The sequence below is a fragment of the Anser anser genome, assembly GCF_964211835.1.
Source record: "Anser anser genome assembly, chromosome: 2".
Lineage (NCBI taxonomy): Eukaryota > Metazoa > Chordata > Aves > Anseriformes > Anatidae > Anser > Anser anser.
The window spans coordinates 140,366,305-140,392,687 of record NC_139721.1 but is presented as its reverse complement, the minus strand read 5'-3'; the positions used below and the strand labels follow the sequence as shown (position 1 = coordinate 140,392,687).

Here is a 26,383-nt window from a genome sequence, read left to right as displayed (position 1 = left end):
GGTTAGTTAAAAATATTTTTTCCATATTTGCAGCTAATAGCTAGGCTGGCTAAAAGCCTTAGGATGCATTTCCTCTACAGGGCAAGTCACTGTAAGTAGCCTGAGATGCACTATCAAAAAATCTCATTGCTGTAACAGGCTATAGAAGGTAGTCTAAGCTATATGATTGAAAGCAATTTCTTTGCTTGTAAATGCAGCCTTTCTCTTTGGAGGGATTGCAGGCTATCCTTTGGACCAGTGCCACATCAGTAAACCTTTTTATGTATATAAACCCTCCCTTTGGGCTAAAAAAAATCCTTTTTTTTTTTTTAATGATGTACTTTGTAATGATTTATCTGACTTTGGGGAATTATTTCTGTTGGTTATACTTAACGTGATGCTGCAGGCTTTGTTTCTGGTACATCTGAGTAACACTTTAAGCACTCCTTAGTGTAAAGCCCCTGCCATGTCTTGCTCTCAACATCTGCTGTCAGTGAGACTTGTTTCCTCTGCTGCCTGCGTGCTCCCTGTGTCTGCACATACAGCTTCTCCCTTGTGTGCAAGGCAGCAGTTTTCAGAGCTTAAGCATTAATAACCAAATTAATTAGGTTTTAATCTTGGAGAACTAAATATAGGTTTCATCAAATCTGAAGACATTTTTAAAAGTCCAGTGGACAATTTCAAATGTAGGCTTCACTGGCAAGTCCAGTACTGTTTCTCAGGGAAACAATGCAGGACAAGAATAATTTAAAGAATGGGATAAGGATCTTACTTACGGAACAAAAAAGTGTAACTACAGAGAGTCATTAGAAACCAGAGCAGTTGTACCTTGATCATCTTCCTTTAGTGTAAAACCCAAATTGCAACACAAAAACAAATTATGGAAAACTAAGAATACACTATTATTCAGAAAATACAACTCTTATATATTATAGAGAGATGTCCAAATAGAAAATAGGTGCTTCGAAAATCAACTTTAAAACAAGTGCCTTAGGACTCTGTGCACCTCAGTTGTTTACACCTTTGTTTATTTTTAGATGGGCCTTGGGAGATTCTTCCATGGAAAATAAAGATATAATCTTTTTGCTAATGTCTTCTGTTTAGTTGTTGTGCTTTAATTTTTTTGGAGTTTCTTTTTCAGTGGAAAGGTTTAAGTGCTTTTGTGAATATTTATCCTCAGTCTTAGGCAGTTATCAGTTATGCCAGACAAACTGGTTCGTTCAGGCCAAACTGTCCTAAAACAAAAGCTTTTTGAATTCTTTACCACCACCTTAATATCCCTCAGCACCAAACACTGTTTCTGGCATTCTGACCTCTTTTCGTAGAGTCCTTGGAATATCATTGCCACTGGGAGCTCATCTCCCTTTAAGAGGAATTAATCAATCCTAATCACGCAAACAGTATGAACTGAATAGGTTTTCAGAAATAATAAAGGAAGTGCAGTAATTATGTTAGTAAAATATCACCCCCACTGAAGGCTGTGTTTCTGTATGTATCTATAGATATAATAGTTTAAAAAAAAAATGGGGGGGGGGGTTAAGTCTCTAATCTCTTGAACAGTGAGGGGGATAAAATTTGGATGGATTTAGAATAAGGGCAGGAACGTGGTGTCTTTGTATGTCTTTTCCTGACTGAGCTCCTGAGCTAGGATACTCACATGGGTACGTGCCCTGTGCAGCCTGGTGTGTGGAGTGGAAATTTAGCCCAGTTCTGTGCCCTTTTCTTCACTTCTGGGACTACAAATAATCATTTAGGTGTGGCCATTCTGAGTGTTGCTGGGGAATAAAGATGTTGCAGCCCAGCTGCTTTTTCTCCTTTTGTGCTTCTGTATATAACTGTAGAAGAGAGAGGAAGGTTCGAAGGGAACAAATTAATGTTTCATATTGTCATTCATAGGGAGGTTATGAACAAAATTCAACATAGGAAGAGTCATGCTGGCAAATCAAGTGAATACCCTTAAGGATTCAGGGCATTTAAAACACCAGAAGATGTGCTGTTGTGGATCCAAACCACAGTCCCAGGCTGTGCAGGAAAGGAGGAAAATTAGACCCAGCACACGGAGGTGGCAAAATGTGCCTTGATTTTTCATTTGGCAGCTGAATTCCAGAGTGTGTGAATAAAGACCTCCCCCAGAATAGCTCCCATGGAGCAGGGCATAATCAGTTACACTAATTTCAGGCTTCCAGTAATCAAGCCACTACCTGGCTGCTCTTGCAATTGACTTTGCTGTGATTAATGTGGTACATGCCCAAGTATGTGGCTCAGATGAAGCAGGATAAATGAGCTCTGAAAGAAAATGAGCCTTCTCTCCCTCCAAGGGAATACTCAGGAAAGCTAATAAAAATTGGGGAGAAAACTTTAGCCACCTCTGTTTGTTTAAACCTTAATTTCATAGTATTGGAAAGCTTTTTTTTCCCCTCTTCTGATGTTCACAGTCAAGTGAACTGCAGTATTTGTTGAAATACAGTAACTTTTATAATTTCAGAAAGCTTGAAGTTACGAGGAGCTTTCTTGTTAACATGACTGCAGTTGAGTCTGTACAGAAACTTGAGTTGGAAAGTAAGTTTGCAAGCATTAAGAATAGGTGGAATTTTGTGTTAAAAGATTTCTAATTAAACATTATCAGTTGACTTTGGTTTATAGCTTGACTAATTTTTGTAAACTTGAATTAGAAGTGTTCTTGTCTTCAGATTAGCTTCTGATATGCAAGTTGCTTTATGTTTTGTTTCTGTATCTGGGCTCTAGGTAGCTTAGAAGAAGACAAGAAATAAAGACTGACCTGCAAAAAAAAAAAAGGAATACAAAATGTATGAAGTCTAGGCTGTTGGCAGTAGCATCTCCTTCTCTGGAGAAATGAAGGTGTTTCAATAATGGAATATAAAGACTGAAGTGCCCCAGACTGCCTCAGTAATTAGAAGAAGAGGAATTCTGATTGAAAGCAGTTTGTAAAATAGTGTAATGAAGTAGGTGGCTGGGGTAAAGTAGGCTAATAATGAATGCATTATAGCAAGTGGAATGACTCTGCAACCTATTTCCAGCCCTTGCTGTGTGTGCAATTTTCCTTTCAACATCTTAACGTTTATTTTTCTTTGTTACAATAAGGCCACAAAGACTTCAGGTTTGAGACCAATGGAACAAAAAGATACTAAAGCAGTACAAGAATTAATCAACACTTACTTGAAGCAGTTTAATCTTGCTCCTGTGATGGATGAAGAAGAGGTGGCCCACTGGTTCCTGCCTCGGGATCATATTATCGACACTTTTGTAGTAGAGGTAAAGCACTCTCTAACTACCTCAGGAATGTAAACATGAATGCCATTTGTAAAAGTTCACATCAGCATCAAGTTTATAAAATGCTGACAGAATGAAAAACATGCTGTAGTTGGGATTTGCTGTCACGATTCCAAATTTTGTTCTTTGTATTGCATTCTCGTAGTGAGAAAATGCTTGTTTGGATGTGATAAACTGGAGCTCTCTTATAACAGGATATTTTATAGAAGAATTTTCAAATCTCAAAATAGCACTGTCTTGTAAGGTTCTTTGCTGTAATATTTCCATGTTTTAAAAACAATCTTCCCACACCTTGCATGTACCCCCTCACCTTTGCTTCTCTGGAGATGTGACATGGTAGTAAGTAACAGTCTTCAAATCTGCTTTTCTTAAAACAAACAAACAAACACAAAGATTGAACGACTGATGAAAGGATTTGATTTGAATTCAGTATCATTCCCTAAGCTGTTGGATATGTTTCTGCCAAATTCTTTAAAAACAGTTTTTAGGGGCACCTGCTAATTTGTGGGAATTGTGTGTTGTTTTTTTTATTATAGTCTGATTCAGTAAAATATTTTTTCTACTTCCTCTGCAGTGGATCTAATGTACAATGGACTCTTCCATAGTCTAACTTAATTTATTGCCTCTCTCCTTCCCACCTTCCCCTTCTTTTACCCACTTGGAAAAAGAAAGTTGGGGTTGGTTTTTGTCTTCTGTGAATTCAAGCCCAGAAACCTACAGAAGAGTCTACGAGCACCAGAATTGGCCTGAGGGATGGGACAATTTCATTTTGACAGCACCATTTTAACTGAACAGGACAGCGCCTACTTGTTAGTTTTACATAGTCTCAGGCTAATTTTTGCTCTACCACATGTAGGTTTGTTAGCGCTTAAAACCTTTTTAACATTTATGTGACTTGGAGAAATTACTGACAATTTTTTAAATCTTTTTTGTAGCGTGCAGAGCTAAAACATTTGTTTTGCAAGAAGTTCAAAATTTTGATTCCACAGTCACCTTATATTATTAGACCCAATTCCTGCATTTAATATTTTCATTGTCCTTAGTGAATTTAGTGAGTAACTTAGTAATTTTTTTTACTTGTTGTTAGTTCATCTCTACTATAGAACCTACACCTACTCCAAGACAGTTGCTTTTTTGCATGTGATGTGTTCAGTTCTTTTACTTTTTACTGTATAAGTACTATCAACTTATCCGAGGCCCTTCATTGGGCTCAAAAGAGTGAGCACAAGAACAAGGAAAAAAAGTATTTGTGTTGCCTTGTCTTCTTGGAGGGATCATGAGACCAAATCAGAATGGGAAGAGTGAAAATCTGGGTAGCTGTTTTGTGCTCAGCATGTCAGCCATAACCAATGTGATAACTGCTTCCCTTAGGAAAGTTTCTGTAGATTTTTGTGTAAGTACCATTTTTGATGACTACTGGTCTTATTAGAATTTCAGTGTTATTTAGTACCGTTGTCTGGCAAATGGATTGGGTTTGTTGATTAATAATCACCAGGGCTGATCTAAATATGCTTTGTATACAAGCAGAGTAATTTTTTTCTATTTTTAGAAAGTTGAGAGAATGAATGCTCAATGTGAACTTTGTCAGGTGAAAAAAATGTTTTTAAAACATGTTCAGTTGGAAGAATTTTTCTTTTTTTTTTTTTTTGAAGTATGCTTTGTTACCTTTGTTTATAGCAGAATAAGCTTGGGAAACAAACTTAAACTCTTTGACAATTGGTTGTCAAAATGCTATTAGTGTAATAGACCAGAAAAATCTAAATATTTGTTTCCTTTTCTGAATTGACCACTTCAGGCTTCAGTCTCACTTTGACATATACATACATCCTTGTCACGAATTCAGTTTCTTCAATTCTTAGCCAAGATTACCTGTTATTCTGTAATAGTTACGGTGTGCAAAACTGTGTTGCATTTATTACTTTCTCTAGAACCTCTCTCTGGTAGCCTAACCAATAACTGAGTGGTTATTTATTAATTGACTTTTTTTTTCGTAGGGCTCAAATGGTATTTTAACAGACTTCCTGAGTTTCTACACGTTACCTTCAACGGTGATGCACCATCCTGTTCATAAAAGCCTGAAAGCTGCCTATTCCTTTTACAATATTCATACAGAGACCCCCCTCTTGGACTTAATGAATGATGCACTCATAATAGCTAAGTTGGTAAGTATTTTTTCTTCTACTTCTAAGAATACTTTCATGAAAGAAGTAATGGCAAGGTAAGAACTAACAGTAATTTATACATTGCATTGCATTCTGTTTTGTTTTACTGTCTACAGCAGAGTGTATTTGATGAGACTTACATACAATATATATTGAAATATAAGACGCTGTGTTTGGTTTTCTTCTTTACTTTGAGCGATGTTAGTGAATGACAAGTGCGTGAAGATTAAAACATTTGTAATCGCTTGAACTGTTTATATATCCAACAGCACACTGGCAACCATATTCACTCAGTATCAGAAGAATGGAAAGTATCACTAAAATATTTTCCCTTTGAGTTAATAAGTTCTATTAAAACCATTAAATAAACTGTCTTGTTACTAACTGCTGGCTGTAAAGTTACATAGACAACATCGTGTTTTAATTTTTAAGCACTGCTTTGTGTGTGGAATAACACGGAGATGTGACTTAGTTAAATGGAAGGGAAGAGACTATAAGAGTCCTTACGTAGGAATTGTAAGGGTTTAGTGCTGTCTGACTAGAAGCTAATGCTCAGGCCGTAATCATCAGGCTTTCATGGGGGTGTGGTACAGACACCATGGCAATGTAGTCTGTGGTTCAGGGCTGTGCAGGTGTTGCACGTCCCAGCACTTCCTCCCCATCCCACAGGAGAGGGGTGAGCAAGATGCTGGGTGGGCGTTTGGCTTTTGGCTGGGGTTAACCTACCACAAACCATTCTACGCTGTTATATCCAAAGAGTGTATTCTGAGGATAGAAATTCAACTCAGTAAATTGTTTTCAAGTTGCATGTCAGTTGAATGTTGAGTTTTTTTATTTTCTTATTACAGTATATAAAGCTAGCTTAAGAACTAAGTCTGGTAAAATCTTAGTAATTATTGGGCAAAATGCCTGAGCTCTAAAGTGAAATTCCAAATTTGGAGCTGTGCACTTATGCCCCATGTATATTGCATGGAGAGAATGTTATGATGATCCCCTCCAAACCCTATTTTGTGGTCAAAGCTGACACTGTTTCGAGGTGTAGGACGGTTCACTTTTGAGTGCTCTACTGGCCTGGCAGAGGGGTGCAGCAAGTACCTTTTGAACAGCAACTTCTTACACCTCCCAGAAAAGAGTAACCTGAGCCTAACATGTTGATGTTCAGATAGTGAGTTAAAGCTACGTCAGCAAAATTTAACATTTTTTTGAATTTTCAGTGCTTAATTGCAAAGCTTCATCAGTGTGTCTGTACATACAGTGTGTCTGTGTTCTCCCCTGCTTCTCTTCTTCTCTACTGAGATTTCTGCTACTGTCAATGGCTAACGTGGACTATTAAAAAAAATTTGCTTCTTTAGATGCCAACTATCAGATCCTTGCTACCTTGTCTTGTTTCTGCATGTTTTTCACAGCCCATTTAACTTAGCATAGCTTCATCAGTGCACAGAATGATCTTTGTCTAAGGAACCTTACTAAATTCACTGTTTATGTTTTGTGACTTCTAAATAATCCTAAACTGATGAAAACCCCCTTTTTTGTAACACAGGGTGCTTATTGAAAAAAAAAAAAGTCTAATTTTTATACAGAGGAAAGAATGTTCTCGTGCTTAAGTAACTAAGCATTACTGTTTTGTAACTCTATTATTTTTTGTGTTAGAATGTAGAAAGTCCGGCTGGTGCTCTGCTTTCATGCTGTTAAGACTCCAAGTTCCTAGGTCAGACTGCCTTGCAGTTAACAATTGCAAGTGAATGGGCCGTTATATCCAGGCCCCCAGGCAAATTCAGCTGTTCATACATGATGGCTGTCACTGTGATGGCTTAACTGGCCTTATTTTTAAGTTGCTTGTTAAGAGTTCAGAGCGAGTCGGGGTTTGATATGTTTGTGTTGCAGCACAATACGCTGTGCTACAACTAAGTCAGCAATGTGGCTGCATGCAAAGAAGAGCAAATTGGCTCTTTCAGAATAGTGAATTTGGGAGGTAGAAGAAGAGAAGTTGTCAGAGTGCATGAATAAGGGAGGGAGCGTGACGTGTCAGGTTTGAGTTCTAAAGGAACTACCATTTCAGAAAAGGATTAAGGTACAAAAATGTTTATCAATAACAAGTACAAATGACTGAAAGCCACCATAAACTGTACTTATGCAGCCTCATCTGGAATAGGCCATGTGTGTCAAAGCCCTGTGTGTGACAGGGTGTAAAAATGCATGTCCATAAAGATAAAATAAAGGGGGGTGTTTGAGGGACTCTTCAGACCTTTTACCTTGGGAAAATTTCTTTGTATGCGTATCTAATTAAATGGAAAGATTTGTTCCCATATCTTTTTTCTTTTCCACTTAATTAGATTAGTCCCTTGGATATCATTATGCCACTGTGGAAAGTATTATTTGTGTGCCATTTGAAACTTCAAAAGTAAAATTTTAAAAATGTTTTGCTATTGCCAGAAAGGATTTGATGTGTTCAATGCACTAGACTTAATGGAAAACAAAACATTCCTGGAAAAACTCAAGTTTGGGATTGGAGATGGAAATTTGCAGTATTATTTGTACAACTGGAGGTGTCCTGGCATGGAATCTGAAAAGGTAAGGGACTCTTTAAATAAATAAATAAATAAATAAAAAATTCTGAACTTTGTTAGGTATAATAATGCTTTAATCTATCCTGCCCAAAATGGGAGGAATTTTTTAAGATCCGTTTAAGATCCATGATTCAGGTGCAGAAAACCAGAAAATAATGTTTAGATGTACTGCTCTACTTGAACTAAAAAACTACATTTTTCTTCTTCCTTTAGGTTGGTCTTGTATTACAATGAGGACACGTGTTTCTAGAACTCTGAGGTCATCATTTGCGTTAATTTGATCTCCATAACTCTTGGAATGATATTGTTCAAGAGGAGTAAAAGCACAACGTCAGTGATACTGAATAGTCCATTAAACCTGAGCAATGAAGAAATCCACATGTGACCAAATTTATGCATTTTCAGATAAATCAGGAGGTCCTTGAAACTCTTTTTATTGTCCATGAAAAGAATAAAAGCACATTCATTTAAGTTTCAAAGCTTAGCTTGCACCTTGATGAGAAGAAGGTATTTTTTTTCCACTCTGTAGAAAAGACTGTTTTGTACAAACTGAACTTCAGTGGTGGATTAGGGTACAAAAATATTTGCTATTATGTGGATGAACTGCTGCATTTCTATTTATTAAGTGGTGGTGTATGTTTGTCAGTGTAACAGAATGAAGGATACAAACTTGAGTATCTTTGCTATATTTACTTCACATGGATATCATCATTTGGGGAAAAATCATGAAGTTATGATACGTTTGTAGCTCTATGAAAGTCCTGGATGTTTTTTGTAACTGGAGCAGTATGACAATGTACTGGTTTAACTAGTGCATTTGTTTCTCCATAAGCAACGCTGCCAAATCAATAAAAATACAGATTTGTACTTTGATCTTCAATAGATCAGTGGATTGATTTAACAGTATCGCACTGTTCAGTGCAGGTGTTATCTATGTTGCTGGAATGTTAACACATTACTGTACTTGATTTACAGTTGTGGCACAAAACCTTAGTTTTTCCTCAGTAGAGTAACATCAGCCTGTGTGTAAAACTAAGAATTTTAGTAGTGCTATCAGGATATTTATAGTTTGAATGTTTTTGATGCTTCTGCAAAATTGCACATATTCCTTTGTCTACTTTGATTTCCTATGAAGTCTGTAATTCTGATGAAAAGTATCTTGTGTAAATACGTATTCCTAAATTGTTCCTGGTAGTGTTTTTATCCTGACTTTGGAACAAGAACTTTCGCTATGTATGTGGCTGGTAGGCGGAAGAGAAATGCTCTACCCTCAGTCCTTGGAAGCCTGCGCACTGCGCTTCCTGAAATGTAAGAGGGCTGATCTTTGTTGTTGGGTAAGCTGTTTTAACTCCCTCCCGAATGCTCGGCAACCAGAATGGCTTCTGAAGCACTTTATATGCCTTCCAGCGTAGCATCATAGATATCATAGATATGATAGCAGTTCTTTCAGTTTGCGGGTGCTGCAGTAACGTGAGCACCGACAAAATCTGCAGTAAGAAGCTGTTCTAGCTGAAAGTGCCAAATCGTGGTAGTGAAGCCTCTGTGCTGTAAGCATATTTTGAATGTGACTTGAATATCTCATGAAATGCAAATGTCTAAGCTTTCCTTTTAAACATGCCTGTAACGCTGACAGCAGGTTTTGCTGGAAGTTGAATTCTGTACCTGAAAACATCAATTTAGATGAAGATGAATTTGTCTGTTCTTCGTAACTCCTAGCCCTACCCACCTCCTTGTAGCACTGGGGGTTTTCTTTCTCCCCTTCCATTTCCTGTGTGTCAATTGTTTGTGGTTTGGTTTCTTGTTGAGCAGTGAGAGGATTCTGCCCTAGAGACAGCGATAAATAGTTTGGCTTATTGCATTATAGCTCTGTGCTTAAAGCATGCGACTTCCTTCACGCAAAGGAAGGGACTAAAGGTGTTTGTCCGCCCTCCAGGCGTGCTAGGGGCCTGGGGAAAACAAGGGCTTTAAAGGGGATCTACAGGCTTCTGGCAATGAAGTCGGGCTCTACAACTCTGCCCACTCTAACACCTGTCTGCTAGCAGCAGTCACAAGAGACTGTGTAGATGGAGCTTTGACACCCTGTGTGAGGCCTGAGCAGAACTAAGTGCCTGAAAATGTAACCGATGGGATAGATACCTGAGGCAACAACAGGGATTTAATCCCAGCTCCATCCAAGACTTGAGTTCTTATCTCCTGGAAGGCGGGAGGGAAGTGGCCGTGCCTGACAGGAATTCACGTCGGAGCACGCTGGGGCACGGAGGAGGCTGACACCAGGCCTTGGTGTTTGCTGCCTCCTCGCTTCCAAGGGCAGAGCCTCGGCAATCCTCCCTCGGCCGCTAGCGCGAGGAGCGACTGCGTGGCTCTGCCCTGTGGCTGAGGTACTTGGTGCCCAGCAGCGGTCACAGCCCAGCTCCCCCTGCTCTGGCCTTGGGTGCTAGGTGAATGACGTGCTCATTTTCTCTGCCTTCCCTCAGAAGTACAGGTAGAAGAAATGGTAGGCAGTGTTGTTTTCTTTTCTCTTTTCTGAAATCACAAGCGGTTAGGCCACGGCAGGACCAAATGCACCTGGGCAGAAGGCAGAACTGAGCCTGATTTTCTTGCAGCTTGGCTCGCTGCCCAGATCCTGGGGTGACTGCGCGTGAAGCAAGGAGTGTGGCTATTCTTTGCTTGGGCCATATTCTGGGGAAAAAACAATGAATTTGAGGTGTGCAAATTTGTCTTTTTCTGACTAGCTGGATGTTAACTGTGGGGAAGGGAGGAGTCGTGCTCCTGTTGAAGCTTTGCAGCGCTGCAGCTGACTGAAAAGTTACAGGGCCAGAGAGGACAAGGGATGAAGGCACATCTGAGCCTAAGTTGGGGCAGTTCCTGGGGAGTCCTCTTACTTAATGGCCGTTTAATCCAAAACGGTCTCTTCTGTCCCTGCCGAGTGCTTCAATCTTTTGGCTGAACATGCTCTTTTAACTCAAGTGCTTTGTGAGTCTCGGAGGTGTCCCAGCCTGCACCCACGCAGTCAGACGGTTAACCTGGAGGTGGAGGTTGTGGCTGCCCGCCCTCGCTTCCTAAGCAGGGCCTTAAGTAAAGGGCATTGGTGTGGGTGCTACTGTCAGCAGCTCTGACAGAGGCTCTTGTGCTGTTTCAGATGTTGAACCTGCATGCGCGTTAGGCTTTGAACAGCTACCACGTAAGACTTCAAAAACTAACAGATGGTTTCACAAAAATTGGCAGATTTGAAGGCATTTTAAAGGCTCACTACCATCTTTCCCACAACTCTTTTCAAACATCCTATGTAATCTCTTTTCTTTGGAAACTTTGCATCTGCAGAGGGGACACAAATCCCTTGGGAGAGCTATAGAGCTGGGCAGGCAGCAAGGTGCTTGAAAGATGACTGCTGTGCTTATGTTCTTTACCAAAGCTAATCCTTGTGCTCTTTTTAAAGATGAAGAGCTAAATATTACAATTAGCTAGCATGGCAATTAATTACACTAGGTTCTAGCATGCTTTCAAAATGTTATGCATCTAAAAAGCCAAAGCAAATGACCTCTGTGAAGGACTATGAAGCAAGGCAAAATGAAATCACCTCTTTCCTTGCCGCCCTCAGCAAGGGAGGGCAAGTTTCTGGCACTGAATGTCTGGAATCGTTGCTACTGCCTCCCTTCATAGCATCATGAACTTAAGACACTTCTATCTAAATCCAAACTACAGATGAGCTAGCTGATAGCACTGGAAGGCTAGACTTTCAGAGCTGTGAAAACTGCAACATGGAAAACCCATCTTTGCGAAACAAGGTAAAACAATTAAGCTATTTTGCTCTTTTACAATACCATAGAATTCACTTTTGCTTATAACACAGAGTGCCAAATAAACTCCTGCACTGTTGATTTTGATTGCAGCTTGCAGCACTATTTCCTTTCCTTCCTACAGAACAACTGTCTCATTAGGAAACTGTTCATAGACCGCAGTAAACTCCAAAGCCTTTAGTCTTGTGTAGCGACTCTAGCTGTCATCTGCTACTTTACATACAACAGCCCATGGCTGAACTTCCTGGGGAATAACTTTAGACTCCATTTAGAAACTGAGTTTAGTTTACATTTTCTCACAGGATATGTGTGTTAATAGTTTACATACAGAAGTGTGTTTTTTTTTCCAAATGCAGTAGTAATTTTGTTTTGTTCTCCGTATGAAAATAACACTTTTCCTTCAGCATATTGGCCACCAGGTAGAGCTGGAATCCAAGCCTGCATACATGCTTGACCAAACCAAGATTCTTGTTCAGCAGAGGAAAGGATGAAAGTTCAAAAGGGAAGTCTGCCTGTGCTGTTACAGCTATTTACTTGAAACAAGCATTGAACCAGCTTTAAGAGTTATACTGGCATGGACCTTTGTTTAAATAAACTTTCAATTTTGGTATCAATTTTTTTTGAGTAATTACGCTTAATTTGAATCAGTTTTATCTGAGGCATGTTCATCTGTACAAAAATACAAAGCTTGCTTAATGCTTTACATTAATTCCAAAGCTGTGCTTATTACTTCAGGATATCCATTACCAATTTAACTCTGTGATCTCCAACTGCAAATTAAATATTTATGCCCAGATAGAGACTCGTAAGTTTGAACAGTATTATTTATTAAAGCAGAAAGAACCTCGTGTGAATGCAACAGAGATGAGTTTGCCGAATCGCTTTAATTGGAAGAACCGAACTGAAGTCATTTATGCTGAAAAGGCTTTTTTCTTTTTGCGAGGTGGTTTCTTCATCTTATTTGGATTTGGAACAACTTTCTTGATTTTCAAAGGCTGTAAAATCACATTTGAAAGATCGAGCTGATTGCTTTCTGTACGCTTCCGCTTCTGGCTTGTGTGCTCATCCTCCACTGTCTCCGCAAGCTGCTCAGGTTCATGAATTTCTGAAGAATCTGCATTTGCTGCAGATCCTTCAGTTCTATACTGAAACCATGGCACTTCCAAAGCTGGTATCTTTGGAATTATTGCTTCTATTACATCAGTAAATTTATCTGACTGCCTTTTAAAGCCTAGTGCTAAAACGGATGTTAAGCCAAGAAGTGGTGCTATTGTTTCACTGAGTCGGGGAAGCTGGCCTGCTGGTGTGTCTTGACTTGCGCTCAGCTGGATAAGATGCGATGTGATCATGGCAGGCTTTGCAGATTTGCAAACCAGCAGAAGTAGTAGTTCATTTTTTTCCAATGCTTTTGTAACTTCATTAACTCCAATCGCAAGTTGTCTTCTGATACTTATGTCAGTCCATCCTGGTGCTTGTCGATTGCCTTCTGTTTCCTCTTCTGTAGGGAGCTCGTTGCTAGCATCACACTTCGCATCACACTTTCTTTCCGTTTGTTTTTTTGTACTGGAACGCTTTTTCTTCCTTGGAGCCTCTACCTTTTTAAGTCCAATCTGTTTAATCCTTTCTTCTAAAGTCTGTAATATAAAATGCATGCTATCTCCATCTATGGTTTTCCACTGAATATCAAAGGGGTTATCTAGACACGTTTTTACAGTGGTTTTCTTTGCTTTACGAAGCGATGCCGTCCCTTGCTGAATTACAGGCATCCTGGGGTTCTTCCGTGTTTTGCCACCCTAGCTGTGAAGGGAAGAAAAAGGTAAACAGTAGTTTAAATATCGTGCTGTTTGCTGGGGACTTCATTACCAGAGGCTTCTCTTGGGAATGCAGATGAGAAACATCACATCTCAAAATGGTATTGGCCACTGTCACCTTCTTCACGCTAGCTCAGTGCTAATCCTTAACAAATCTTCCACAAGGCACAGGTTACTCCTTTTTTCTCTTTAAAGAGCAGGCTCTACAGCAATGCAACACCAGTGACAAGAAACCCTTCTGAAGCTGAACCTGAATTAAAGCAGCTAGAGGTTCCACAGAATAAAAACATCCATAAGTTGAAGGATTACGTTTCCTGTTGCACAGCTGCATTTTAGAGCTATTATGATGTGAAAAAAATCTGCAGAATCACAACATGAAACAAGCTCCAAATTCTTGAATTAATTTAGCATTTTTTAAACTTTAATTTGCCTTTTTATTCTTTAATCTTACATCTGTCTGCATTTAAGAGGTATGATAGAAGGCTGCAGTCTTTTAATTATGCTTTAAGTAAAGGGAGGCAATCCTCTGCAGGCCTCCAGGGAGTTCAGAAGGGGTCTTTCACTCTTATGTCATCTAGACCATGCCTTTAGGGGTGTGAAAAATCAAATTGGGGCAAAGAAGGATAGTTGTTCTAGCTCTGATCTACCTAGTCCAGATGAAGAGTGAAGACATGACAGCAGGTCTGATTACAGGCCCTGTTAACTCCTGAAGTCCCCAAACTCATGCTTGGGTTACTGTTCATCATCTCCTTGCCAAACTAGTAGGCCTTTGCTGTTGTACAACCCAACTTACACAGTAAGAGAACTCAGGAGAAGCAAGACATGACTGTGTCCTTAGGCATCCTCTTTACCCAAGCAGAAATACGTTGCTTGAGTGTCGACCTTTAGATATTTACAAAATACCATCTCGTCAGTCACATCAATTCTCTATGTACTGCTAGTAAGCTTAAACAACTAAAGGATCTTACACGTTTTGTGTATGTGGCAGAGGGAAAAGGAAACTCTTGTAATGGTGAAGTAAAAAATAAAAATCGCTATTATTGCTTTTAAGGACTTTCAGTGATGACTCCGATGGCCTACAGTGGATATCAAGTAAAGGCAGCACTAGACTTGTATATGGGAAGGAAAAAACATGGCAGATTTCACAGCTGAAAGACTGCATTTTTCTGTTGCAAGACTGCATTTTTCTTTTCAAAATGGACGCTACTGAGGATAACGAGTACGTAGGGACAGGAATTAAAGCGACAAGAGAAGAAGGGGAAGCCAGCTCCTTCCACGCGGTGCCAGGTTCAGGGCCCCTCGCTTCCTGCAGCGGGGACGGGCAAAGCGAGGCCTTCCTCCACCTACCTCCGGCCGAAAAAAACCCCACGTTTCCACACAGCCGCTCCCCGATCGCTCGGCGAAAGCCTTCCTCCGGCTCCTGTGGTGAAAAGAAAAGGGGAACAAACGCGGGTTACCGCGCGGGCCTGCCGGGGCGCAACGCGAGGGGGCCGAGAGCGGGGCCGCCCTCCCCTCAGCCCCGGAGCCGTGCCCGAGCCCCACCGCCACAAGGCCCCGGTCCGGCCCCGGTCCTAGCCCGCACCTCCCGGCCCCGCTCGGCCCCAGCACGGCGCCGGCTCCCGGCCCGGCTCGTCCCGCCCCGGGGTGAGCGGCGGGGCCGGCAGCGAGAGGCGGCGCCACGGGGCGGTGCCGCAGTGCTGCCCTCCGCGGGCTTTCAGGGCTTGGAGCTGGCTTTTGGTGGTTTTAGGGCCGCTGTACGTTTCTTGCAGCGTGTTTTTAGTGGGTAGCAATAGATAGGCTGTGTCGTGTGCGAGGTGACGAAATCGCGGCGAATTAGGGAGAATTTCGTAGTGACTTCACCGCATCTCTCACCGCTTCTAGTACATGAAGCGTTGGGTGCATGTACCGTATTCTAACACTGGTGAGGAGATGAGGGGTAAAAACAAAGCTGGAGGCTCTCCGCAGTGCCACGAAGCATTAACTGGTGTCCCAGAAGCTCCTTCTGTCCCCAGGTGTGTCCCGGCACGCAGCGCTGCAGGGACGGCGCTCCCCTCACTAAATGGCAGCCTCTGTGCCTCGCCGTGGTGGAGGCTGGAGGTCAGGGAGTTGTCTTCCTTGTGATTCTATCTCCTCTTACTGAGATTTAGTAGTTTTGTTTTCTCTGCAAGCCTCGGCTTAATTTATCCCAGGCTTGATTTGAGAGGAAGCACCCCTTTTATGTGAGCTTATGGAAGCTGATGGATTAAAAAAGCTGAAGTGTATGGTGTTGTGATTGAAACCACACCTGAGGGATGATGAATACAAATGTACTGAGGCATGAACGTAAAGAATTAGCAAATTGATATAATAGGTAAGTGGGGCCAGATTTTTTCCTTTAATAGGTACAGTTGTAGGCTAGTTCATTTAATGTTTGTTGTTCCTTCTGTATTTAGCAGAACAAAGAAAACCCAGCGCTCTGGAGTTGCTCCCAGGGGTGCCCCTCATGCCTTTGGGGCTTTCTGCAGGATGCAGCCCCATCGTGGTGGGCACAAAGTCCCCACAGGGCCCATCACCAGGTAGGGCTGTGGAGGAGAGGATGCTAACGGTGACACGGTGACAGTGCTGGTGGCGATTCAGATCAGGCTCGCATTCATTCACCCCGAGGAAATCCCTTTTTCAAACAAACGCCTTGGAAACCCTGCTGCATCTCTGCTCTCGGCCTGGCGGCCTAACCCTCCGGGGTACAGGAGCGAGCTCAGCCTTCCCAAGGAGACGAGCGTGGGCACCCCGGTGGGCTCAGCACGCAGCAAATCGAGCCAATATCCCTTCACCAGCCCTGATGGCAGGCCAGCTCACCCGGCACGGCCCCCAGAGGAGGCCACTCGGTGCCCGGCCCCATCACGTGTGGCCCCCGCCACCCTGCGGGGCGCTTCTGCGGAGCTGGGAGGCAGAAGCTCCGCGTCCCCGCAGGAGAAGGAGCGAGGCTGGTCCCTGGGCATCCCCACAGCATCATGACTCTCCAGGTAAGCGATTCTGCGTCGCAGCCAGACAGAAGAGGAGCAAGAGGAATGCGCCGTCTGTCTGTGCAACGCCTTGTCAGAGACAGACGTGTTTCTTTACCATAAGGACTGCTACTGCAAAATCAAGGTTACCTTGCAGCACATAAGCTTCTGAAGGTTAAATAGCGCATTGCTTTTTGCAACTGGAGGTTGAGACACAGGCAGCTTATTTTGAAATGTTCCTGGCTCGTGTAAATTTGCGGAGGTAGGAGACACAAATACTCTTAGTGTGTGTGAATTGTTTTCTTTGTGTGCACATCTGAGTTTGCTGGGACTGGGTTGCGCACTGAGAGGTAGGTATGTATTTAATTTTTAGGAGCTAGCTACTTACTTAGCGCTATAGAAGAAAAAGGGAAACTTCTAACACTGAATCAGTGATTTATGTGCATTTGGGAAACATGAATAACGTTTAAGAGAGTACGCATTTTTTCTGGGTGTGTACATCTTTGGAGTGGTACATTTTGAGATGCATTTTGGTAGGAAAGCTTCTTCCTTCTGCTTTTTCTCTGGCTACATTTAAATAGTTCCTGAGGAAATTATTTTCATTGCTGGCTTTTATCATTGTACCATTGTAGCGAAGTGTGAATACTTTCCTTGCCTTGCCCATGCCCTGATGGATTAGGCTGTAATTTCTTATTAGGCTTTCTGTTATCCCTTTCACTTTAAGACTTGCAAGCCCTTTTTATCCTGCTCTCATTATAAGGTCCGTCTCAGCTTGGTTTGTGTGTGTGTGTGTGTGTTGCAAAGAGTGAGCAACACAACGCTCTGACCTAGATGCAGGGAGTGTATTGTCAGTAGCTCAGCAATTTTCTCCTGAGCTGCAATTATGTGGAATGGCACAGAGGTTTCATTGTGTTGCTTTACAGCTAAGAAGTAGAATCCTGCTTAAATGGGTAAGAGCTGCCAAATCCCAAACATAACACCATCTTTGTTTAGTGATCATTGAAATTGTAGTTTGTTTTCTTCTGCCTTGAATTCACCCTATAAAATAACTATATTTAAAGAGATCTCCAAGTTTTGCAATCTGCTAAAATATTCTGCTGAAAATGAATTAATTTTTTCTTTGCACAAAGGAAGTCTGTGATAGTAGTCAGATAAGTCATGCATTTATCTTTGATGCATGTGTGTATGTTTATGTCTGCATATATATATATATAAATATATATGCACTTCTGCTTTTAATTTAAGGAGTTAAAGGGGAATTTTATCATCACACGATTAAAGGAAATTATAGGCTGTTCCTAAGCATGTTGTATAAGCAAGCAAATCCTAAGCAAAAGTCTGTGAGTCTGTGCACAATGATTGGATTGAGGGAGATGAAGAAAAAAACATTAAACATTTAAATTTCATTTCTGTGCATTTCTTGCTGCTTAAGGTATGCATTTGCATATTTTTGAAACAGTGGCTTGTGATGTTTACTATATATCCAGATAGAATAAAAGTATATAAAGATAAGCTTATTGACTTAGTGGCTGCCTTTCTCAAATTATTTTTTCGGTTATCTTTTGTCTGTACAAGTCTAGTATGCTTCTAGTTCATTCTTGTGAAGTTCAGATCAAAAAATGATTCAAGGCATTTGGAAGGTTTCCGCTGATTGAGTAGTCCCTGTATCTCCGTCCTGACAGGGGCTCGAGCACAGTAGTGGCCACAGTATGAAGATGCAGATAAAACTTATTTCGTCTTCAGTTAATTACGGCAGCTCAGTTGTGTTTTAATATTGATACCACTTCTTCATCTCAGTGCTAACAGAGTGTGAATGCTGCTTTTGTTTGTACGTGTATGGATAGTATGAGGAGATGTCTGTGATGGTGTGAGAGTCACTGATACATGTAGTAAAGTACATCGCATCTACTGGTGTTGTTGTGAAGAATGAAACACTTGTTTTAGTACAGAATGGAACAGAATAGTTCAGTTGGAAGAGACTACAAAGATCATCGAGTCCAATTGCCCAATCACTTCAGGGCAAGAAGTCGAAGTGTATTTTTTGAGGGCACTGTCCAAATGTCTCTTGAATGCTGACAGGCATAGGGCATCAACGATTTTGCTAGGAAGCCTCTTCCAATGTTTGACCATCCTCATGGTGAAGAAATTTTTCCTTTTATCTAGTCTGAACCTCCCCTGCCACAGCTTTGTGCCATTCCCTCGTGTTTAAGAAACTTTTATCTAGAAAAGCAATCTTAAAGGTGGTGGGCCATCAAATATGTTTTCCTAAGTAAACGTAGGTCCCTTTTATGCATCCATACCAACAATGTGAGAGAAATACTTTGTTTCTAGGTGTGCCAAAGATGCACACTTCCAGTTTCTTCCTTAATTCAGTGATACATAGGTTGCAGTAATGATTTTGTTTTCCCTTGCCGAGAACATCTCCATAATACATGCCTATTGAAAGTATTTCTGTCAGTCATAGGCAGACGTGTGTTTCTCCACAGTTAGACTACAGACCCATTTTTCTTTGGTGAAAAATTAAGAATGTGCTTAATGTCAGAACTTGCTGAAGCGTTTCTGGTGGCTGTAGGAAATCCCAGTGCAGTGACACTACAAAAGGAGAACAAGAAAAAAAATATTGCAAACGAAGAAAAATAAAGTTTGCAAGAAAGAAAGTGTTAATATTACAAATATTAGGAATTCCTCATAGGGAGGTCTTTATTGTGTTGCTTACAAAAAGCACATGTGAACTATGGACTATAATTAACAACTAAAGCAATGTTTCCTTCTTTTCTTTTATGGCCAAAGATCTGTTTCTTTTGAACCTCTAGGATAAGCAATTGTTTGAATGATGCATGAATCAAAATGGTTTTGTTTGCACTGAAGCTGGAAACTATCAAAGCTGTCATTTCTGGAAAAAGAATCAATTTCTGTAATGAAATTTGAGAGTAGTATGTTCTTGTTTGTATGTATGGATTTTTCTTCTATGGCATCAAGAACAAGTAGATGTAGTAGATAGAGAATTTTCCTGTTGACGTAACAACTTATCCTAGGGCAAGTACCATTGCAGCTGGTGCTATAGGCTTTCTCAACTGCAATGAAATTCCAGTGTCAAAGCTTACAGAGTGGGAGTTTCTTTGTGCTGCTCTTTATTTAACTGCTGTTCACCAGATCCAGCATTTAAAAGGGAAAGTAAATAATCTAAAATACTGGTCTGTAGCCACATCTATTGCAACCGTGGCAGTACAGACATGGTTACAAAGATTTTACACCAAGAATTCCTTAAGGATCAGATTGTTCCATTGTTTACGTAGTTAAAACTTGGCTGGCTGATAAAAGATGTTAAAAATTTATCATTTAATGATTTGACCTAGGATAGAAAGATTTTTCATTCTTATTCAATTACATTCATAAAATGTTTTTATATTTAACTATTTCCTTTTAATGTCAGTGATCTAAAGGGGTTTTAGAAGAACAGAAATTAACTTGCACTTTGTGTCAAGTACTAAAACTGTTTCTCGTGATCTATACATTGCGATATTTCACCACCATGAAGACAGTAAAACCATCCGTTCATTCGTGAGCATACATATCTGAAGTTCTTACTGACAAGGACTGAATCTACACCCATATTAATGCCACTGTTGCTAATTTAAAACATTAAGTCAAACTGAAATTATTTTGTTTAGCTAAATTGACAGAAATATTTGTTGTTCAGACCTGTCAGAAGATAACAACTCTTGCTCCATAGCATAATAAGCAATAGCTTATTACTTTAAGGCAATTTCAAAATGTTGTCTGGCAGTGAGGACACAGTTTTAAACTACGGACTGCCACCATATACAGGTTAGAAGAAAACTCTCAGTGTTAGATACGTTTATTAAAAGGTCAGTACGTACTGTGAAGGCGTAGGGCTTCCTGCATGCTCCTGTATACCTCTTAACCCTTATACACTCCCGAGAAATGTTTGCTATAAATTGTCCTCTCCTCCTAAGTTTCTTTCCTGTGGTCGGGGTCTCTCCCATTAATAAATAAAAGATGAGCAGGGAAAGAACAGACGAAATCCTTAGTTTTAATTAGTTGGTAACAACTAGATGCTTTAATGATGCTTGACGTGCTTTTGGGGAAACGTTTTCCTTATTATTCTATTTAAATCACTACACTGCTACTTTTAGACAAGACCCTCCATAGACTTGCCAAGATATGTTTACATATACCAGGTAGCCTAGTGGTAAAGTACCACCAATGGGATTTCTACTTTGTCAGGCTTCAAAAGGTTACGGTCTGTATCACTAAAGCATGACTAGTCAAGCCCAAGAGCCCTAGTCAAGAGTTACAAGAGTTTCTACACACAAATCTGTGTGTGTACAAACGGAGCGTCTTTTGTGTCTTGACTAGTTTCTCCCACATGCAGCTGCTGTCATCTGCCTGTACTCACCTTTTATGCCTTGTTCACGTCTGTAGCTGTTGTTCTGACATATGGAAGTCCCAATACAACTGGGACTGAGATAATTGTTACTGTCTTTTATCGATGAGAATCAAGTCTCCTTGCTACCATATGCTGGTCAGGATGATGCTATAAAGCACCAGGCCTGATAGTGTTTCCTACTGGATTCTTGCATTTGCCTCGCTGATTTTGAGCAGACTTTTTTGCCTTTTCACTTTCTTCCTAAACTGACAAGTTGTAGAAAAGTTGTTCTTCACCTGACCTAGTTGCATGCAGTCATTCAAAGGAGGAAACAAACTGTGGAAGCTTTGGCTTTGTGAGTTTAGTCCGTTAGTCCAACTTAATGGACAGAACTTAATGTTCTTACATTAAAGGACGTGTAAGAACAATATATCTTCCTGTCTGTTCTTAGGGAATTGATCACTGAAGCAATATTTGACAAAGAAGTCAACGTTACCACTTCTGAGAGTGAGCTTGCAAAACTCTGTCCCCAGCTATTACTTATTTCTAATGACAAGCAAGCTGTTGGCTTGTTTTTTGTTTTGTTTTGTTTTTCATACAGTCATAGAATCATTTATGTTGGAAAAGACCTCTAAGATTAAAATGTTCCAACCATTAACCTAGCACTGCCAAGTCTACCTCTGAACCGTGTCCCCAAGCACCACGTTGCATACCATTTTGAATACCCCCAGGGACAGTGACTCACGTACTTCCCTGGGCAGCCTGGTGATCACTAGTGACTGGCCTCCAACTGGATTTCACTCCATTCACCACGATTTTTTGGGCCTGGCCACCCAACCAGATTTTTACCCAGCGAAGTGTATGCCCATCCAAACCATGAGCAATCAGTCTCTCCAGAAGAATGCTGTGGGAAACTGTGTCAAAAGCCTCGCTGAAGTCAAGGAAGACAACATTCACAGCCTTTCCTTCATCCACTGAGTGGGTCACCTTGTAGAAGGAGATCAGATTTGTCAGGCAGAACCTGGCTTTTGTGAACCCGTGCTGGCTGGGACTGATCACCGGGTTATCCTGTAGGTGCTACGTGATGGCACTCAATCTGCTCCGTGAGCTTCCCTGGCACCAAGGTCAGACTGGCAGGCCTGTAGTTCCCCGGTTCCTCCTTCCAGCCCTTCTTGTAGGTGGGTGTCACATTTGCTAGCCACCAGTTGACTGGGACCTCCCTGATAGCCTGGACTGCTGATAAATGATGCAAAGTGGCTTGGAGCACACTTCCACCAGCTCCTTCATTACCCTTGGCTGGATCCCCTCTGGCACCATAGACTTGTGTACCTCTAAGTGGTGTAGCAAGTCGCCAATCATTTCCTCTTGGTTTATAAGGGCTTCATTCTGCTCCCTATCCCTATCTACCAGCTCAGGGCAGGGTATCCAGAGAGAACTAGTCATGCTACTAAAGACTGAGGCAAAGAAGGCATTGAGTACCTCAACCTGTTCTTCATCTCTTGTCACCGTGCTTACCCCCACATCCAATAAAGGATGGATATTCTCCTTAGTCCTCCTTTTCTTGTTTATATATTTCATATAGTTTACAGATTGCTCAAGACAGGCTTGTTCTAAGTACCACATAGATAATCCCTCATCTCTAATCTTCTGCCCAGAAGCAATGTAAGTTCTGTTCTTAAAAATGATGACACAGCCACCAGTGGTGACACTATAGTCTCTAGCTGGGTAGGTGAGAAAAAAGCAGTTGTGTTCTAACAGAGGATTGCCTTCCAAACATAAAAACCTTCTTTGCCGAGGAATTCCTGCTTTTCTTTTAAATTTAAGACCTTGACTTGCTAAGAACTCTCTCTATGCCAAAGGAGGGAAGAAAACACACTGGCAAACTGTAGATGTAAGCAGGCCTCAAGATCTAAATTCACAGAGTGTTGTTCTTAAAAGACTTCTGCTTTCTCCTTGTTGATTTCAAATAGCAATTGATAGTTTTACAAAAATTAGCAATTTCTCCAAACATTGTGGCCGGGAACTTTACTCACTAGACAAACTAAATTTCCATAATAACAATAGTGATAGGATAGTGGCCAGGTTTCTGTGTAAGATCGCTGTGATCAGTGCCCCCAGCTACCTGTTCTTAACCTCTTTCACCTGCTGCTGGTGCCGTAAAGCAGCCAGCCACCAGCTATGTGCCATTAAATCGATGAATGTATAGTTTGTGACTCCATGAAGGGGCCTTTCTTTGAGGAAGTATGCTTGAGCATCAGTCACTAATTAAATTCTTTTCTTTCTTTAGTTATTTTAAAACAGAAATACTTGTCTTGTACTTTCACTCTGTTAAAATAAAGAATACTATAATGAGTGCAGGTCTCATGCTTACTTTATTTCCTTCACCTGCTCCACCCAGCACAGTCATTTGCCAAGCAGAACAACATCAATTAAGAAGACAAATACAGGATCGGTTTTCTTATTTAGAACAAAACCAAAAAAACCTCTCCTCTAACTAGAAGAAAGAAAAAGTAGTCTAAAGAAGCATAGTACAGTCAGCTGAGATATCACCAGGGTCTTGGGTATTTAAACAAAACTTCAGAATCACCTTGAAACAATTGTTGGATACAGAGCTGATTTTTTACATGTACTGTAGGCTGCTTTTATACACATTAAATGTATATGTAATAGCACATTCTGAGTGATATACTGTGCTTCGGCAAATGCATATCCAACTCAGAAGCTACAATAGTTACTGAAAGCAGCATATAGCACATTTTTACACTATAGTACACGTGACAGTACTATGTAGTAGTTTACTGCACTATAGTAGTGGCAGTAAACTGGCAGTTCAGTAGTTGCTGTGCAAAAATCTTGCTGTCTGACATATCCTGGGCATGAAACAGACTACAAACTCTATGCTAAAGTCTAATTTGAGACTCAGGTTATAGATAGAATAGCAGCTATAGCCTTGGGTTGATGTGAGCATGAGACACAAGAAGATGAAAGGAGTATTTCAGCCTTAAATTTATGCTTCACTCTGTGCTCTACGGTGTTTGAGAGCTGGGTGTGGAAGGCTGTCCTGGCAGTAGCACTGCTCCAGCCTCCATGAGGTATGGGTGTGCTGACAGCTGGTTAGCTCCTGCACTTTCATCAGAGAGGTGGAAATGAAGGAGGAAGTGTGCAGTGCCTCTCAAAGGTACCGGCTCCACAGGGGAGCTCCTTCATTAGGGTCGACACAATGCCATGAGGCCAAAAGGATTTGGAGATTACTGCTGCGCTGTAAAGTTCAGTGACTGTTTTCATGCCCCGACCACGAATGTGAAAGACATACACACTACTTTCATTGCACACATTACTTACATGAATCTATGTGGTGGTTTTACTCAGGTGGGCAGCCAAGCTCTCTTGAGCAACTGCTCTCTTACTCCCCCTCCTCAAAGGGAAAGAGGGCAAAAATATGATGAAAAGGGCTCGAGGGTTGAGATAAGGACAGGGAGAGCGCTCAACAATTATCGTGACAGGCAAAACAGACTCAGAGTAGGGAGATTAGAGAAATTTATTGCCTATTACTAACAAGCTAGAGCAGTGAGAAACTAAAAACACGAACTAAAACACCTTACCCTCCCATTCACCCTCTTCTACCTCCCCCCCCCCAGCAGCGCAGGGGAACGGGGAATGGGGGCTGCGGTCAGTCCCTGACGCTTCATCTCTGCTGCTCCTTCACGGTCACTCTCTGCCCCTGCTCTGCGTGGGGTCCAGTTCCTTCAGCCGCTCCTCACAGCACTTGTGCTCCAGGCCCTTCACCAGCTTCGTAGCCCTTCTCTGGACATGCTCCAGGGCCTCGGTGTCCTTCTTGTAGTGAGTGGCCCAAAGCTGAACGCAGTACTCGAGGTGCAGCCTCACCAGAGCCGAGTACAGGGGGACGATCACCTCCCTGGTCCCGCTGGCTGCACTGTTCTGGTACAAGCCAGGATGCCGTTGGCCTTCTTGGCCACCCGGGCACACTGCTGGCTCATGTCCAGGCGAGCATCAACCAGCACCCCCAGATCCTTTTCCTCTGCACGGCTTTCCAGCCACTCTGCCCCAAGCCTGTAGCGCTGCGTGGGGTTGTTGTGGCCCAAGTGCAGGACCCGGCACTGAGCCATGTTGAACCTCATCCCATTGGCCTCTGCCCATCGACCCATCCTGTCCAGGTCCCTCTGCAGGGCCTTCCTGCCCTCCGGCAGATCGACACTTCCCCCCAGCTTGGTGTTGTCTGCAAATGTACTGAGGGAAGCCACCCCTGCAGCCCTCCGGTACTAAAACCTTGCCATGTAAACCCACTACGATCTGTGACTATTCTGACACTAGACAGTCTGTAATGGTTCCAAGTGTTTAGATAGAAAACTGTTGGAAAAAAGAGGTTTACTTATTTTAGCTATGCTAATCTTATTGAATAAGTAGGCCAAGTTCCCTTTCTAATAGTTTACGGTTTTATTAAGCTTCTTTCGTGGGGAAAATACGTAGACTTACCACTAAAACCATGTGAGTAATAGAGCCTATCTAATGAACTACTGTGCACGTTAAAATTAACGTTTCAAGCACACCTCTTGAGAGGCAAACTAACACTTTATTTTTCTTGCATCAGGCTGACTTTGATGGGGCTGCAGAAGATGTAAAAAAATTAAAAACAAGACCAACTGATGAAGAACTGAAGGAACTGTATGGATTCTACAAACAGGCTACTGTTGGAGATATTAATATTGGTATTCCTGTTACTATATATAACAGCAAATTTACACCCATACATTGAAAGCAAGCAAATGCTATATAAACCTGCATGATAATCAATAAAGGTATGCATTTATTTTGGCAGAATGCCCAGGAATGCTAGATTTGAAAGGCAAAGCCAAATGGGAGGCATGGAACCTGAAAAAAGGTGTCAAAGCAATTAAATTTACTTCACATAATCACTTAAATAGAACTGTAAATACAAGCCAATAATGACTCCTACTTTCCTTTGCAGGTATATCAAAGGAGGATGCCATGAATGCTTATATTTCTAAAGCAAAAGCAATGGTAGAAAAATATGGGATTTAGAATACTCAGAGTAATTCCCACTACTAACTAACTCTTCAGTAGCTAATGAACTAACTCTGCTGAGAAAAATAACTGTTTGTTTTGTAGTCTGACAGTAAAATCTTTTAAATGTGAACCATTGCACGGTAAAGGGTGTTTACACACATACTGTATTTTTGGACTACATCTTATTCTAAATAAATTTGAACCTATTAAATAAATATTTCTTTAAGAATTGTGGATTTTTGTGAATGTTAAATTATGCTTAGCATTTTTACAGTAGCATACAGAGAGGCACTAAAAGTGAAACAACAGCTGTCTTTTTGCAAATGATGTTATTGAATACAGTGAAGTGTTTGTGCACG

General features: G+C 41.3%; 3 protein-coding genes across 7 annotated transcripts in view; 2 read left to right on the top strand and 1 right to left on the bottom strand.

Moving 5' to 3' along the window:
- NMT2 (N-myristoyltransferase 2) overlaps positions 1-12,409 on the top strand; it is a 33,639-nt gene extending 21,230 nt beyond the window's left edge. For both annotated transcript variants that reach the window (XM_083822059.1, XM_083822058.1), the window contains exons 9-12: positions 3,082-3,252; positions 5,265-5,432; positions 7,866-8,003; positions 8,213-12,409. In XM_083822059.1, the coding sequence (XP_083678185.1) occupies positions 3,082-3,252; positions 5,265-5,432; positions 7,866-8,003; positions 8,213-8,233 (498 nt within the window). In that variant the 3' untranslated portion in view covers positions 8,234-12,409. The remainder of the gene's footprint in view (positions 1-3,081; positions 3,253-5,264; positions 5,433-7,865; positions 8,004-8,212) is intronic.
- A 193-nt stretch (positions 12,410-12,602) lies between these two features.
- RPP38 (ribonuclease P/MRP subunit p38) lies at positions 12,603-15,341 on the bottom strand. Of its 3 annotated transcripts, none has more exons than XM_083822063.1 (3): positions 15,190-15,341; positions 14,955-15,027; positions 12,603-13,593 (listed from the first exon to the last, which is right to left on the bottom strand). In XM_083822063.1, the coding sequence occupies exon 3, from the start codon at positions 13,560-13,562 to the stop codon at positions 12,708-12,710; it is 855 nt and encodes a 284-aa protein (XP_083678189.1). In that variant the 5' UTR covers positions 13,563-13,593; positions 14,955-15,027; positions 15,190-15,341; the 3' UTR covers positions 12,603-12,707. The 3 variants fall into 3 exon arrangements, with proteins under 3 accessions (XP_083678189.1, XP_083678191.1, XP_083678190.1); XM_083822065.1 differs by having other exon boundaries at positions 15,150-15,233; XM_083822064.1 differs by lacking the exon at positions 15,190-15,341 and having other exon boundaries at positions 14,955-15,143.
- Positions 15,342-16,056: 715 nt separating this feature from the next.
- On the top strand, positions 16,057-26,250 carry ACBD7 (acyl-CoA binding domain containing 7). 2 transcript variants are annotated; one of them, XM_083822067.1, is made up of 4 exons: positions 16,057-16,609; positions 25,588-25,705; positions 25,816-25,878; positions 25,966-26,250. In XM_083822067.1, exons 1-4 carry the CDS (start codon positions 16,598-16,600, stop codon positions 26,037-26,039), a joined length of 267 nt encoding a protein of 88 aa, XP_083678193.1. In that variant the 5' UTR covers positions 16,057-16,597; the 3' UTR covers positions 26,040-26,250. The 2 variants fall into 2 exon arrangements, with proteins under 2 accessions (XP_083678193.1, XP_083678192.1); XM_083822066.1 differs by lacking the exon at positions 16,057-16,609 and adding an exon at positions 17,385-17,538.
- The last annotated feature ends 133 nt before the right edge of the window (positions 26,251-26,383 follow it).

Bases quoted from the DNA above. Each gene is read 5' to 3' on its own strand.
- RPP38 (XM_083822063.1), bottom strand. From the start codon at position 13,562: ATGCCTGTAATTCAGCAAGGGACGGCATCGCTTCGTAAAGCAAAGAAA.
- ACBD7 (XM_083822066.1), top strand. From the start codon at position 17,479: ATGGCACAGAGGTTTCATTGTGTTGCTTTACAGCTAAGAAGTAGAATC. The intron at 17,539-25,587 runs GTAAGAGCTGCC...TTCTTGCATCAG, and splicing joins GTAGAATCCTGCTTAAATGG to GCTGACTTTGATGGGGCTGC. The intron at 25,879-25,965 runs GTGTCAAAGCAA...TTTCCTTTGCAG, and splicing joins GGCATGGAACCTGAAAAAAG to GTATATCAAAGGAGGATGCC.